Consider the following 16836-nt stretch of genomic DNA (forward strand, 5'->3'; position numbering starts at 1 on the left):
TTTACGTTAATATTCACTTGTTATCTTAACATTCTATAGAAAATACTCTATTCAATAAATATTGTTTGTTTGAATCTCATTCTGTTCTATATTGTTTTACTTATTCTTTGACTGTTTTGTTTAAAGGAGGGAGGATTGTATGGGAGCACTGAAGTGTCAGGTGTGACTGTGTGGCAATGGCAAATGGTTTACATAGCTCACGACATCACGGGTCAGGTAGAGGCCCATTAGCAGAATTTTGCTTAGGGCCCCAGGGGGAGGTCAGGATCGGCACTGGGTTTAGCTGTCGATTCTGTTCCCAACCGGAATTCCTGTTCCCTTTACGCAATCATACTACAAATCATGCGTAGTTGCCCGTAGCTTACCATCACAACTGAATACGAGCAAGAAGCACAACTGAATGTACGGGAAGCCAAAAGGTTAAAAAAGGATTGTATTTTTTCCCAAAATCTAAGCGTTGTTTTTTTTATTACAAGCGAGTTTTTCCATTCAATCCAGATTATTTCTTTTCAAATAAAAAACAAAAAAAACCATAACAATAAACAACTCTTTTTTTGGGAGGGAGGGGGGCTTTTTTCCGGTCAGAGCAACTGACCCTCAAAATTCCTGTGCACGTCCCTTAATTGATTCGTTTATTTTTGACAAAACATAGGCTACTAGGCTATATATTTAACATATGAGCAGAAACTGTCTAACAAAAGCGTATTTGATGTTTATTTTAGAGTAAAAACTTTATAATCTATCCAAAACTAGTCAACGAAACGTTGTCATTACAGACGCGATTATAACAAATCTCAGTAGGCTATAGCAATATAGTTTGGATGTGTTCATGTAAAAACAACGTTTACTAATGTAGGAGCGAGAGTGAATCAACGCACAGATGCGATGTACAGTACATCTGTAGTAAACAACATCGTGCGCGCGTCTGTGCCATTCATTCATCACACACAGACACGCAGTTCTTAAACAGTCTTTGTGCAGTTTACAGACACTATTCAATAACGCGATTAGAACAAAGCACTTAAGAATAAATAACTTACTACATCAGCTGAATCCGTGCTCCTCAAAATGAAACTACCAGCACTTCTGAGGTAACTTTTTCAGGATTATTGCGATAGTATTATTCATCACAGCGCAGCAAGACGAGGTAAAGTACAAGATTCTTATTATACTGGATCCAGCTGTTGTGGGCGTTGGCGTGGCTTGCCTCAACATTTGCGTTTGTATAGTGCAAGCTCTCAGTGGGCGTGTCAGATTAACACGTAATAAACTATACTGAGCTGAAAGGAAAAAGACTGGCATCTCTCTCTTTTCATACAGATTACATTAACTGGAAATATTTCTTTTTTTAAATAAATTACTTCATTTAAAAGAAGAGAATACAAGCTTTAAAAAGCCATATCTCTCGTGTCTCTGTGACAAGTATTGACTGAGTTACAGTTAATTTTTCGGACGCGTTTCAGAATGGACTTCACTGACGGAGAGAACGCAAAACTCGCATCATGTTTATTTTTCTTTATTTGATGAAAAGCACAACACTTTGTTTTTATTGTGAGTATCCACAAAAAAAATAGACACTTAACAGGATCTAATGATGTACAACACTTATATGTAAGATCAAAATCAACAGAGTAATTTGAGTCTCTTTTGCACTGACAAGAAAAAAAGTGAGCCCGGCGTGACCGCCGACCCCAGAGGGTTAAACAAGCTGTAAAATTACTATTTGCACAAAACGCACAAGCACTTTGGTCATGTACTGTTCTCTGTTTCTTCCTTTTTATTTATTTTTATTGCCTGTTTTTATATGTTTTAATGTTTTTTGTGTTGTATGTCATGCTGTGGTCAACAATGTTCTAAGGATGTCCTGCCTTTTAGACTGTAAAACCAGTTTACCTACGGGTATTAATAAAGTAACCAAAAACAAAAAACACTACAGAGATATAGTGCTTTCACAGCTTGAGTGAGGAAAAACATTTGCCGATATCTTCGAAACCGCTAGTCCGATCGAGACGAAACCACTGTCAGAAAATTGGAAACATAGGTCGATAACGCGAGAATGGGCCAAATCGAAACTAGCTGCTGGTACTAGGCAGTACTTAAGTGCAATAAAACTGCAATAGTTTTCACCCGCTGTTGTTAAAGTCGAAACGTGTCTAAATAAAATAAAACTATAAAGGTAAAAATTAAAATTAAGCAGAGATTCTAAGATAGGCTTACCTTGAGTTAAATAGAACACTGAATAACGGCAGAACGGGGTATTTCAGAAGAAACTACTAGCGCGCTCTTGCCGTCCCAAAATGCCCAAACAAACACTTGCATTAAAATTGTTGCTCAAACTGCAGAAACACAGAGACACGTCATAACCCAGGGAGGACAAAGACACTCCACATGAACAATGGGAATAAGCAATCAAACCAGAGACAGAGTGAGATCTCACCCACCGCTTCTTCCTCCTGAGATCCTGAAGATCTGAAGCTGTGGATGGGAGCACTGATGTCCTCTGGTGAAGTGTGGACGGGAGAACTGATGTCCTCTGGTGAAGCTGTCGACGGGAGCACTGATGTCCTCTGGTGAAGTGTGGACAGGAGCACTGATGTCCTCTGGTGAAGTGTGGACAGGAGCACTGATGTCCTCTGGTGAAGTGTGGACGGGACCACTGATGTCCTCTGGTGAAGCTGTTGACGGGAGCACTGATGTCCTCTGGTGAAATGTCGACTGGACCACTGATGTCCTCTGGTGAAGTGTGGACGGGAGCACTGATGTCCTCTGGTGAAATGTCGACTGGACCACTGATGTCCTCTGGTGAAGTGTGGACGGGAGCACTGATGTCCTCTGGTGAAGTGTCGACGGAAGCACTGATGTCCTCTGGTGAAGTGTCGACGGGAGCACTGATGTCCTCTGGTGAAATGTCGACGGGAGCACTGATGTCCTCTGGTGAAGTGTGGACAGGAGCACTGATGTCCTCTGGTGAAGTGTGGACAGGAGCACTGATGTCCTCTGGTGAAGTGTGGACGGGACCACTGATGTCCTCTGGTGAAGCTGTTGACGGGAGCACTGATGTCCTCTGGTGAAATGTCGACTGGACCACTGATGTCCTCTGGTGAAGTGTGGACGGGAGCACTGATGTCCTCTGGTAAAGTGTGGACGGGAGCACTGATGTCCTCTGGTGAAGTGTCGACGGAAGCACTGATGTCCTCTGGTGAAGTGTCGACGGGAGCACTGATGTCCTCTGGTGAAATGTCGACGGGAGCACTGATGTCCTCTGGTGAAGTGTGGACGGGAGCACTGATGTCCTCTGGTGAAATGTCGACGGGAGCACTGATGTCCTCTGGTGAAGTGTCGACGGAAGCACTGATGTCCTCTGGTGAAGTGTCGACGGGAGCACTGATGTCCTCTGGTGAAATGTCGACGGGAGCACTGATGTCCTCTGGTGAAGTGTGGACAGGAGCACTGATGTCCTCTGGTGAAGTGTGGACAGGAGCACTGATGTCCTCTGGTGAAGTGTGGACGGGACCACTGATGTCCTCTGGTGTAGCTGTTGACGGGAGCACTGATGTCCTCTGGTGAAGCTGTTGACGGGAGCACTGATGTCCTCTGGTGAAATGTCGACGGGAGCACTGATGTCCTCTGGTGAAGTGTGGACGGGAGCACTGATGTCCTCTGGTGAAGCTGTCGACGGGAGGACTGATGTCCTCTGGTGAAGTGTGGACGGGACCACTGATGTCCTCTGGTGAAGCTGTTGACGGGAGCACTGATGTCCTCTGGTGAAATGTCGACTGGACCACTGATGTCCTCTGGTGAAGTGTGGACGGGAGCACTGATGTCCTCTGGTGAAATGTCGACTGGACCACTGATGTCCTCTGGTGAAGTGTGGACGGGAGCACTGATGTCCTCTGGTGAAGTGTCGACGGAAGCACTGATGTCCTCTGGTGAAGTGTCGACGGGAGCACTGATGTCCTCTGGTGAAATGTCGACGGGAGCACTGATGTCCTCTGGTGAAGTGTGGACAGGAGCACTGATGTCCTCTGGTGAAGTGTGGACAGGAGCACTGATGTCCTCTGGTGAAGTGTGGACGGGACCACTGATGTCCTCTGGTGAAGCTGTTGACGGGAGCACTGATGTCCTCTGGTGAAATGTCGACTGGACCACTGATGTCCTCTGGTGAAGTGTGGACGGGAGCACTGATGTCCTCTGGTAAAGTGTGGACGGGAGCACTGATGTCCTCTGGTGAAGTGTCGACGGAAGCACTGATGTCCTCTGGTGAAGTGTCGACGGGAGCACTGATGTCCTCTGGTGAAATGTCGACGGGAGCACTGATGTCCTCTGGTGAAGTGTGGACGGGAGCACTGATGTCCTCTGGTGAAATGTCGACGGGAGCACTGATGTCCTCTGGTGAAGTGTCGACGGAAGCACTGATGTCCTCTGGTGAAGTGTCGACGGGAGCACTGATGTCCTCTGGTGAAATGTCGACGGGAGCACTGATGTCCTCTGGTGAAGTGTGGACAGGAGCACTGATGTCCTCTGGTGAAGTGTGGACAGGAGCACTGATGTCCTCTGGTGAAGTGTGGACGGGACCACTGATGTCCTCTGGTGTAGCTGTTGACGGGAGCACTGATGTCCTCTGGTGAAGCTGTTGACGGGAGCACTGATGTCCTCTGGTGAAATGTCGACGGGAGCACTGATGTCCTCTGGTGAAGTGTGGACGGGAGCACTGATGTCCTCTGGTGAAGCTGTCGACGGGAGGACTGATGTCCTCGGGTGAAATGTCGACGGGAGCACTGATATCCTCTGGTGAAGCTGTCTACAGGAGCACTGATGTTCTCTGGTGATATGTCGACGGGAGCACTGATGTCCTCTGGTGAAGCTGTCGACGGGAGGACTGATGTCCTCTGGTGAAGTGTGGACGGGAGCACTGATGTCCTCTGGTGAAATGTCGACGGGAGAACTGATGTCCTCTGGTGAAGTGTCGACAGGAGCACTGATGTCCTCTGGTGAAATGTCGACGGGAGCACTGATGTCCTCTGGTGAAATGTCGACGGGAGAACTGATGTCCTCTGGTGAAGTGTCGACAGGAGCACTGATGTCCTCTGGTGAAATGTCGACGGGAGCACTGATGTCCTCTGGTGAAATGTCGACGGGAGCACTGATGTCCTCTGGTGAAGCTTTTTTTCTTCTTGGAAAAAGAAACCATTTCAGATTATTCATTCAGAGAGTGGTCTGAACAAATGCAAATCCATTCAGACCTTTTTGCAATCGTGTTTGGCCAATTCACTGAAAAGAAAGAACCGACTCAAAAGAATGATTTCTTCACTAATTATTGCCATTGATGTTCAGTCGACAGAAACACTGGACACTAGGGATGGGACGAAATATCGTTTGACGAAATATCGCGATACAAAACGTGACGAAACGCATCGAGGTCGAAAAAAATGGATCGCGAAATAAAGATAGATGGCACTGCTGCATGATTTGCGTAGTATATAAATAATTGAGTGTATTATATGTGTGTGTGTATGTATATGGGGCAGACATACAGTCTATGGTGGCAGGCTGGCAGCACCATCTGCTGATCAAGCAGGGTAAAACTAAATGAAAAAAAAAATTATATCCTGGGAACGGTGCGGTACGTCATCACGTCAAGACAGCGCATGTTGCAACAACAACACTGCAGTCTACAGCGAGCTAACAAATATTAGCATCAGTACCAACTGCCTTGCCCCCAAACAGCCGACCATGGAGTCAAATGTATATATATACACCGTAAAACTTCAAATAATAGCCCAGGCTTTTATTTTCCCAAATCGTCGAACTGCACCGGCTTTATAATTAAGTGTTGAGATGTTGTTCATTGAGTCTAAGTAAGCCTAGAGTCTCTAATCTCTAATAATCTCCAAATGCTCCACGTGAAACTGCGGTCTTCCGACCTTTTACTATCGTGTCAATTGATTTTGATTAATATGCGCGAGGGAGAGAGAGCAAGACAGCGCTCGTTTTGTTTGAAGACGTGAGAGTGCGCGCGCGCGCCCGGGGCGCTCTCTCTCTCTCTCTCTCTCTCTCTCTCTCTCTGCTCGTTATGCGCCCTGTCATTGTCAAGCGCAGCAGTCAATTCATTCTACATCACTCGCCGATCAAGAAAAGGCTTTGCAGGGACACACATTTGCTTTGGCGGCCAAAGCAAATGAATAAGTTGTTGTTATACAGTAATATTTTTTTCTTTTTCTTTTTCTTTTTTGATATCGTATCGTGACGTATCGTATCGTGACCCTGGCATATCGAGGTGCATCGTATCGTGAGTTTAAGTGTATCGTCCCATCCCTACTGGACACATGAAATAACTGATCAAATATTCACACAGAAACGTTTCTCAGGTCTGTCTGAGCACTCATGAGCCGCGTTTCCACTGCCGGGCCAGGGCCGAGCCGTGCTAGTGCTTGCCAGGGCCAGTCGCGTTTCCACTGTCACTTCCGGGGCTTACTCGGGGCCAGCGGCCAGGATTTCTGGCCCGTCGAATACCTTGGGCCAAAGCGGGCCAGCTCGGGCTAGAGGCGTGCTCAAGGTAAAAGGCGGAGTTTATCAGTGTTATGGAACGTTATGATCTGAAGCAAGATGCACATTTCACTTTTTTATATCGCGCAAAATAATCGCTGCTCGAAATGGAGAATCGCCTGTACTGGTCTGTCGAAGATACCAAAGCTCTTCTGAGCATTTGGGCAGAAGAAAGGGTACAACGTCAATTTGACGGCGTGTGAAGAAACGAGGACGTCATAAAATACATTGATGCTGAACTTTCTAAGCTAAGCATTCAGCGAGCAACGCTTCAAGTTCAGAAAAAAAAAAAAATTGCGGGCGCAGTATTGTACAAGGCGATTAAAACGCACAATGAACAAAGCGGAGCTCAGAGAAGGGATTTTCCATGGATCGACTTGATGGACGGTGTGCTGCGTCCCTCTGTTAGTGGCGACTCGCGAGACAATCGGGACACTATTGCAGCCACGGTCGGTGAGTTAATATACATGCTATCTTCCTAACTTAAAAAATAAATAAATTCATAATACCCGCTGAAATGGATTGGGTTGTATGACATTTGATCCAGAAAGGCGTGTTAGGGGCGGGGTTTAGGGCAGCGCTGCGGGGCTACTGGCCCGCCAGTAGAAACGCAAGCCCGGTGCTTGAGGCCCGAGGCCACTGGCTCGGCTCGGCTCGCTGTTAGCCCTGGCCCGGCCCTAGCCCGGCAGTGGAAACGCGGCTATGGTGTGCAAAGTGCATATACAGGGTTAAATCTCAGTATCTATGACTATAAACCTCAGTATCTATGACGTTACTGGTGTGATTTTTTCTTTTCTGTGGTTTGTCTAGCATGGATCCAGTGGGAGTGAATTCAATAGAGATAGCAGCTCTAGGGAGACCCTTCCAGCTGGGGATGCTGTATGACTGCAGGAGAGATGCTCTCGTACCAGGTGATCAACCACTGTTTACTAGAATCTGTGAAGCGCTGAAAGTTTTAGAGGCCCATTGGTAAAGAATGTAAAATTACTTCTTTAATTATGGGTTTTAATAAAGAAAATATAATTTATTTGCAAAAATTATTTACTACAGACCTAAATAAAAATCTTTCTCAGCATCCATAACTTTTCTCTGAGATCTGATATGATGGCAATGCTGGTTTAAAATTAGTTGAATTTATAGATTAATTAATAGTATTAATGGCTTGATCCACAGATGTTTCTCATACAGTATGTAGTGATGCACCTGCTCAGAGACTTTTATTTAAATGTATATCCAAATAATAAGGAAGTGTCAGTTAGTTGAAGAAAAAAAAATGAGTGTGGTGTTGCTATGCTGTATGAAAGTAAAGGTCAGGGAGGGCAAACAGGCTGTTAAATTGCTGTCTAAAAAATATGTACAAAAATTTAATTAATTTTTATTTTATTTAAAGGTGCTCTACGTAACTTTTAGCGGCCTCTAGTGGTGATGTTTCAGATTGCAACCAAATTTTACAAGAGCGCTCGTGCTCGAACTCATAGACAATACCGTCTATTACGCAAATATCTCGGCGAATACTAGACGGATTCGGCGAGCACCAAGCTCGTTGGGACCATCTAGTCGAGCTGAAAAGAACCATATAAGTTCCATAGTTTTTGGTGGTGTTTTCGCGGAGATATTAGTAGAAAACCATCGGCGCGCTGCAAAATTGCGGACGCCGGTGCCGTCACGATCTCAGAAGAAAATCGCTCGTATCTCTGGAACGCAAAGACCCAGAGAGCTCAAATTCGGGGGAGGAGGTCCCAGGGGAACCCTTGCCCGAACGCTAGAGTGGCGGGCCTCGGGGATGCCCCCTACCGGATCGCCGTTCGCTGGGACCCCCGATTTCGAACGGCTATAACTCGGGGAGCCGGGCGAGTTGGACCTCGGGGGTGGGCTCGTTCGAAAGGCCCCGTCCAGCACTACGAACGATTAGAGTCTTGGGAATATTGATCAAAGATTGACTGAGATATAAGCCGAAAAACGTGCGCCTTTAACCGGACGTAACTCCCTGACCGTCTACAATAGACTGTATATAAGGAGAGAGGCTCGGGAGCGCGCAAGCACGTCACATCCGTTGGATTTCGCGGTAAATCCGACCCGGAGACTTCACATAGAAATAGGAATACTGGCCTTCAGAGGTAATAGCAAAACTCGACAAGTGGATCATTTTAATGTGTGATTACAACCCCTTCACACACAGGCAATAAAAAAGGGATTCATTTTAGTAGAAAAGTTACATAGAGCACCTTTAATGTTGTAAAATAACAATTCCCCCTCCATTACAGGAATCAGACTTTGGAGTAAAGAGCAGCTGCAGCAGAACATAAGCACTAAACCCCAAATTAATACAGATTTCACAGTCACCGCTTCAGACTCGATTGAAGAAAAAACTAGATTGCTGAATATTGATGGTAGTCTGAAACTGAGTGTTTTAGGAGGACTCCTCAATGTAAGTGGAGCTGCCAAGTTTCTCAAGGACACAAAGAAATCATTCAATCAACAGAGACTGACATTACATTATCATTCAACCAGTAAGTTTGAAGAACTGATCATGAACCACTTTGCTTCTGGAGACATGGCTCACTATGGCGATGACGTCGCCACACATGTAGTGACCGCAGTGCTGTACGGAGCAGACGCATGCTTTGTTTTTGATAGAAAAGTTTCATCTGATGAAAACAAGAGAGAGATAGCAGGAGAAGTAGAAGCTGTCTTGGAGAAGCTTATAGGCATTTCAGCTGGAAACATTGATGCAAGTATGAATCTGAATGACAATCTGAAGACCGCTGCCCAAAAATTTAAGTGTACATTTTATGGCGACTTCCAGCTACCACGTAACCCGACCACTTTTGAAGATGCTATGAAGGTTTTTGAAGATCTTCCGAAACTGCTGGGAGAAAACAAGGAGCTTGCGGTTCCTCTGAGAGTTTGGCTTTATCCTTTGGACAAACTTTTCTCAAAAATTGTAAAGTTTCAACATGAAATCAGCACAGGATTAAGCTCAGACGTTGAATCTGTAATTGAAAGTTTGAGTACGACTGAGATGAAATGCAGTGATCTTCTGACAGACACGCCAGCTTCGACATTTACTGCATTTCACGACAAAATCAATGACATGAAGAAAAACTGCTACCAGTGCAGATTGAGTCTCATGAAGAAACTCGGCTCTCTCTTACCAAAGATCCGTGGAAAATTCATAGAGGACACAGCATTGATCGATCTTCTACGAGATCATGAGGAATCTCCATTTGAAAGAAGCGCTCTTGAACAATGGCTGAAAGAGAAAGAGGAAGAATCTGACATTATTAAAGCATTGCTCACACAACTGAATGACTCAGGAGCAATGGTAGAAAACAACCTCAATAAAAATTTTATGAATCTGGAAGTTAAACATTTGGTCAGCTACACTTTCACATCATTGAGCTGGACAGATGTACTGCTTTCTAAACAAAAGGCCTTCCTGAGTCCTTCAACAAAAGGAAAAAATGAGGAGAATAGCTCTGAATCTGAACACAAGACTTGGCTCGCGCCTGACATCCAAAGCACTATGAGGAACAACTTGAGGGTATTTAAACACTTGATTGATTTAAAAGATTGTACATCAGCCAAATTCATTGTTGCATCAAAAGAAATGGAAAATAATCCAGGTTCCTGCATTCTGCTTTATGAAAATGAATCTAATGAAGCTGTTTGCTTCACTCCTCCATCAAAACCAGACTGTCCGATCATTGAAGATGTCAGATATAGTCAAGTGGATCTGAAAGTGTCTCCACCGGGTCCTGCTACAGAGGAGCTCAAATTACTGTACAAAATGAAGGAAGAGAAAGACTGGACATCTCAAACTGTGTCAAAGAACCAGGACACAGTTACTCTGACTGATCTCAGAACAGATACTGAGTACAATATTAAATGTGAAGCGGTGGGAAAACTCGACTACACCGTAGAGAGTGATGTGACGCGTCTCACAGTCATAAACCAGAATCTCATCAAGGCCAAAGAGTCTGCTATCAACAATCTCAGTTGGATTGAAAACAAGTGCAATTTACTTTTGGAAAACATCAAGGAAACAACTTTTAGTGCACTTCATAAGAAAATACAAGATATGCAGCAAAACTGTCAAACGTATCGACAAGATTTCAGTGACCGAATTAAATCTGTGATCCAGTCAGTTAAAGCCTGTGAGAAAGAGTCTTGTGCTCTGATGGATCTTCTTCAAGCTCATGATGAGTCTCCATTCAGTGAAAAGAGTCTGAAAGAGTGGATCACAGTGAAAGAAGAAGAATTAAACACCGTTAATGAGTTTCTTCGACAGTTAATGGACTTTGGAGCCGAAGTGAACAGAAGTTTGGACTCGTATTTGTCTGATATTCAGGTGGAGAATGTGTTTTGCTACACTTTCAGTTCTCTTGAGCTGCCGGATGAGTTGCTTAATGAGCAAGAAAATTACATGAATCCTCAAATGATGAGAAATCCTCAGAAGAAACCTGATGTGGCGTCTCAATCGTGGCTCACTGGAAGCATCAGGGAGAAAATGAGAGAGCATTTGAACATATTGAAGGAGCTGATGACGTCATATAGCAGTCAGAGCAAATTTATGGTTTTCATAAAAGAGCATGAAAAACATCCAGGTTCCTGCATTCTCCTGTATGAAAATGGATGTAATGAATCTGTTTGCTTCAGTCCTCCATCAAAACCAGACTGTCCGATCATTGAAGATGTCAGATATAGACAAGTGGATCTGAAAGTGTCTCCACCGGGTCCTGCTACAGAGGAACTCAAATTACTGTACAAAACGAAGGAAGAGAAAGACTGGACATCTCAAACTGTGTCAAAGAACCAGGACACAGTTACTCTGACTGATCTCAGACCAGATACTGAGTACAATATTAAATGTGCAGCGGTGGGAAAACTCGACTACACCGTAGAGAGTGATGTGACGCGTCTCACAGTCATAAACCAGAATCTCATCAAAGTCAAAGAGTCTGCTATCGAAAATCTCAGTTGGACTGAAAACAAGTGCAATTTACTTTTGGAAAACATCAAGGAAACAACTTTTAGTGCACTTCATAAGAAAATACAAAATATGCAGCAAAACTGCCAAAAGTATCGACTAGATTTCAGTGACCGAATTAAATCTGTGATCCAGTCAGTTAAAGCTTATGAGAAAGAGTCTTGTGCTCTGATGGATCTTCTTCAAGCTCATGATGAGTCTCCATTCAGTGAAAAGAGTCTGAAAGAGTGGATCACAGTGAAAGAAGAAGAATTAAACACCGTTAATGAGTTTCTTCGACAGTTAATGGACTTTGGAGCCGAAGTGAACAGAAGCTTGGACTCATATTTGTCTGATATTCAGGTGGAGAATGTGTTTTGTTACACTTTCAGTTATCTTGAGCTGCCGGATGAGTTGCTTAATGAGCAAGAAAATTACATGAATCCTCAAATGATGAGAAATCCTCAGAAGAAACCTGATGTGGCGTCTCAATCGTGGCTCACTGGAAGCATCCGGGAGAAAATGAGAGAACATTTGAACATATTTAAGGAGCTGATGACATCATATAGCAGTCAGAGCAAATTTATGGTTTTCATAAAAGAGCATGAAAAACATCCAGGTTCCTGCATTCTTCTGTATGAAAATGGATTTAATGAAGCTGTTTGCTTCACTCCTCCATCAAAACCAGACTGTCCGATCATTGAAGATGTCAGATATAGACGAGTGGTTCTGAAAGTGTCTCCACCGGGTCCTGCTACAGAGGAACTCAAATTACTGTACAAAATGAAGGAAGAGAAAGACTGGACATCTCAAACTGTGTCAAAGAACCAGGACACAGTTACTCTGACTGATCTCAGACCAGATACTGAGTACAATATTAAATGTGCAGCGGTGGGAAAACTCGACTACACCGTAGAGAGTGATGTGACGCGTCTCACAGTCATAAACCAGGATCTCATCAAGGCCAAAGTCACCATAGAGGTATGATGGTCAGTCATGAAATAGCAGCCACAAAATTATTTTTATGACATCACCTGCTGTTACTTTAATCTTAAGATCTCATTCTTAATCATCATGTTGGTCTGATATCCACTTGAAAAGCATTGCTGATAAAAACATATCAAGCCAAGTCACTCGAATTTAAGTAAATATATAAAAAGCCTTTATTTAGTCATGGCTTAGACAATTAAACTCAGTTATGTGTGGTTATCTGTCAAATGATTTTAATTATCTAAGCGAACAAATAAAGGCTTTTATATTTACTTAAATTCTCGAGGGCCTTGGCTTGATGTGTTTTTATGAGTTGAACTATACATCCAAAGAGCACCGGGATACAGATTCTACACTCACACAGAACTTTTTTGCAATCCATGCTTTAAGCGTTGCTGATAGTGTCTCAATAAAGGTTTATATGTAACATCATTGTGGGAAGTACACAATATGTTAGCATGACAATAAAATCTTTAATAGTAAAATACAGTGTTTTACACCAAAATTCAAAATGGCTGAAATATTGCTGAGCTACAACTTTCCAGCAAACACAAATACATTGTAAACTGTTTTAGGTCATGAAAACTTTATAATTGTACCCTGTAAAAAAAAATAAAAAAATGCTGCCTTAAATTTTTAAGTACAATCAACTTGGCTGCTTAAGTCATTAAACTTAAATAACATTCAAACTTACTTTAAAAAAAAAAAACGAGTTGACTATAAAAAACTTATTAAAAACAGATGAAAATTACTAAACTTATTTTGATGAGAAATATTTGTTAAAATTTATTGATCATATAATTTTTTTTACAATGTACTTAATTTATGATTTTTTAGATGAAATATATACTTTCATAACACATGTATTTATTTATACTATTTTGTCTAATTCAATTTGTCATGTAAATTATGTAATTCTTGTAAAACTGAATAAGCTAATTATAATTATATAAATTCCTCTTTATCTGCAGGTAATCATATACTGTATCAGAAATGGACAAAAACACAAAAACAGAGATTTCGATTAAAACAGGGTTGTGGTTAAAAATGTAATGGGGTTCAAACATTAATGTGAGATTAGAAAACACACTGACATTTAGCATTTAATGGGCAAAATGACAAATAAAAATAAATGGATTGTCCTTTCCTTTTCTGGGTTGAGTTATGTGAAAGGAAACAGGGATGTTTTACAATTTGATTATGATTTCGAAATATAACATTGTACACACCACCATATTTATTGTTATTGTATTTTATGCTTTGCATAACAGATTCTCATCAAGAAAAGCATCTTAATTGGAGTCGGAAATCCTGCTCGATATCTTCTGCAAACAAGTTCAGACAATTTGAATCAATCTAAACCGTATAAAAAAATGACCTTTGGAGAGAGAGACAAAAACAAACCCCATAAAACCATTCTGATGGTGGGAGAAACAGGAACAGGAAGAACAACCCTGATCAATGCTATAGTCAACTACATGTTAGATGTTCAGAGAGAAGACAAGGTTTGGTTTGAGATCACAGATGATCAGAGCGACCGAACATCAGTTCACAGTCAGACCTCCATCATCACTGTTTATGGGTTTTATCCACAAGAGAGTAAAACTGATCTAACAATCATCGACACACCAGGATATGGAGACACAGTTGAGAGAGATAAAGAGATCGCTGAGAGTTTTTTTAGCTTAAGTAAATCAGCAGAAGGGATCCATGAAATACATGCAGTGTGTCTGGTGATTAATGCGACACAGAATCGACTCTCTGACAGACAAATATACATATTTGATGCTGTTCAGTCCTTATTTGGAAGAGATATTGCTGAAAACATGGTCTTGCTCTTCACACACTCAGATGGAGCTCGACCTAGAAATGTCCTGGCGGCTGTTAAAGAGGCTAAAGTCAAGTGTGCAGTGAATGAACAGAATCAGCCGGTGTTTTTCCTGTTTAATAACTGTCAGTCAGAAGCTGCTGATGAAGAAGATGATGATGATGAAGAATATGAAGAATATCATGAACAGAGGCAGGATCAATCATGGAATTGCAGTTTTAGAGGAATGGCAGGATTGTTCAGGTTTCTTGACACAATACAACCAAAAACCCTGAAGATGACTCGAGATGTGTTGCAGAATCGGAAGCAGTTGGAGGCAAATATCTCTAATCTAAAGTCACGTGTTCAAATGATGGAACTAAAGCAAAATGAGCTGAAACAAACTCAAGAAGCTCTGGAGAAGAACTTGGAAAAAAACAATAAATCTGAAAATGAAGTTGAGGTGAAATACAAAGAGAAGGTTGATATTGATCGCTCTAAATGGCCATGGAAGGCCATGTGCTGCAGCGTCTGTGAGGAGAACTGTGTTTACCCAGATAATTGGTGGGTCACCCATCTCTCATTGTCCAGTGTGATGAAAGATGATCACTGTACAGTGTGCACAAATAAATGCCACTACAGCAGACATGTCAAAGAAGCAAAAATATATGTAACAAAGACAAAGAAAGAGAAGAGGACATATGAAGGACATATGACATATGACGGTGTGTTTGTGGTCCAGAAGCTGGAAGAGGAACTACAAGAATTAGAGAGAGAGAAAATAAAGCTGGTGATTGAAGCTTTTTACTGTGTGAATACTCTGGAGATGATCGCACTCAACACTGATTCTCTGTTCACACTTCTGGACATTGACTTTCTGATCGAGAAGCTGAAGGAAATAAATGAGCCTGAAAAAGCAAAACATCTGGAAATACTGAAATACTGGAGGACTGGGATACATAAGAAGTATTTTTGATTGCAACTTAACAATGTGTATGCTGGTTCTCCACCAACACCAAATTAGCAAACCAACCAGTTTGTTTATATATATATATAAGCAACTTCAGGCTATATATATATATATATATATATATATATATATATATATATATATATATATATATATATATATATATATATATATAAACAAACTGGTTGGTTTGGTTTGATATATATCCTGAAGTTGCTTATATATATATATATGTACACACACACATATACACACACACATATATATATATATATATACTGTATATCCTGAAGTTGCTTAGAATTAACAGCATCTGCTAAATTAGCAAATGCCAAATAGGCTACTATATTGATTATTGTAATTTCTTGCTACAGAATATGAAATTGACAACAGCATAATGCAAAGAGTTTCTGCAGTAAGATACTGTTGTAAATCAAGACAACATTATTATATTGTAAAATCCACAAATAGATAGAATTGATATGTTTTGGGAAATGATGTGCATAAAAGCATCACAGTCACTGTAGAAACGGTTTGTTGTATTACTAAGCACTGCCACCTAGCGGCCATATGAGACAATGATGAGTATCATTCAATTCAATTCAAATTTATTTGTATAGCGCTTTTCACAATACATATTGTTTCAAAGCAGCTTTACAGAAAGTGCATTCTAGAAATGTACATAGAAGAATATAGTTAGTTAATCATCATGTATTAATTTAGGGCATAACATATCGCCGGCGTTGAGTCGTCTCTTCACAGGCGTCGAGTCGTCTCTTCACAGGCGTCGAGTCGTCTCATCGCAGGTGTTGGGGCATCTGAAGTCTTCGTGAGAGGCTGGATACAAACTGGAGCTGACGAACGCTATTTACCTCGGGACTAGCGTCCCGAGATAACAGCAGAAAAGCAGATGGGAAATAATTAGCGTAGCTGCTGTTCATAATATTAATGCAGTCGATCTGATTCAACAGTGGTATAAAAGGTAAACATTATGTGAATGCTTGGCTGAAGAGATGCGTCTTTAATCTAGTTTTGAACTGGGAGAGCGAGTCTGAGCCACGAACAGTATCAGGAAGGCTATTCCAGAGTTTAGGAGCTAAATGTGAGAACGCCCTCCCTCCTTTAGTGGACTTAGATATCCTAGGAATGACCAGAAGCCTCGAATTTAGTGATCTTAAAGAACGCGATGGATTGTAGGGCGATAGAAGGTCCATTAAATACACAGGAGCTAAACCATTTAGGGCTTTATAGGTCAGTAGTAGTACTTTGTAATTGATACGGAACTTAATAGGTAACCAGTGCAGAGATGATAGAATCGGTGTTATATGATCATATTTTCTTGACCTAGTAAGAACTCTAGCGGCTGCATTTTGGACTAACTGTAGCTTGTTTATTGAAGATGCAGGACAACCAGCTAATAAAGCATTACAGTAATCTAGTCTCGAGGTCATGAATGCATGAACTAACTTTTCTGCATCAGAAACAGATAGCATGTTACGTAATTTAGCAATGTTTCTAAGGTGGAAAAAAGCTGTTCTTGTAACATACGAAATA

At 41.9% G+C, this 16836-nt stretch overlaps 1 protein-coding gene across 1 annotated transcript; it reads left to right on the forward strand.

The window, feature by feature from the left end:
- The first annotated feature begins 12498 nt into the window (after positions 1 to 12498).
- On the forward strand, positions 12499 to 15288 carry LOC130097042 (uncharacterized). Its single transcript, XM_056263716.1, has 2 exons — positions 12499 to 12504; positions 13777 to 15288. Exons 1-2 carry the CDS (start codon positions 12499 to 12501, stop codon positions 15286 to 15288), a joined length of 1518 nt encoding a protein of 505 aa, XP_056119691.1.
- The last annotated feature ends 1548 nt before the right edge of the window (positions 15289 to 16836 follow it).

The sequence above is a fragment of the Rhinichthys klamathensis genome, unplaced genomic scaffold (assembly GCF_029890125.1).
Source record: "Rhinichthys klamathensis goyatoka isolate OS25496 unplaced genomic scaffold, OSU_Roscu_1.1 h1tg000209l_1, whole genome shotgun sequence".
NCBI lineage: Eukaryota > Metazoa > Chordata > Actinopteri > Cypriniformes > Leuciscidae > Rhinichthys > Rhinichthys klamathensis.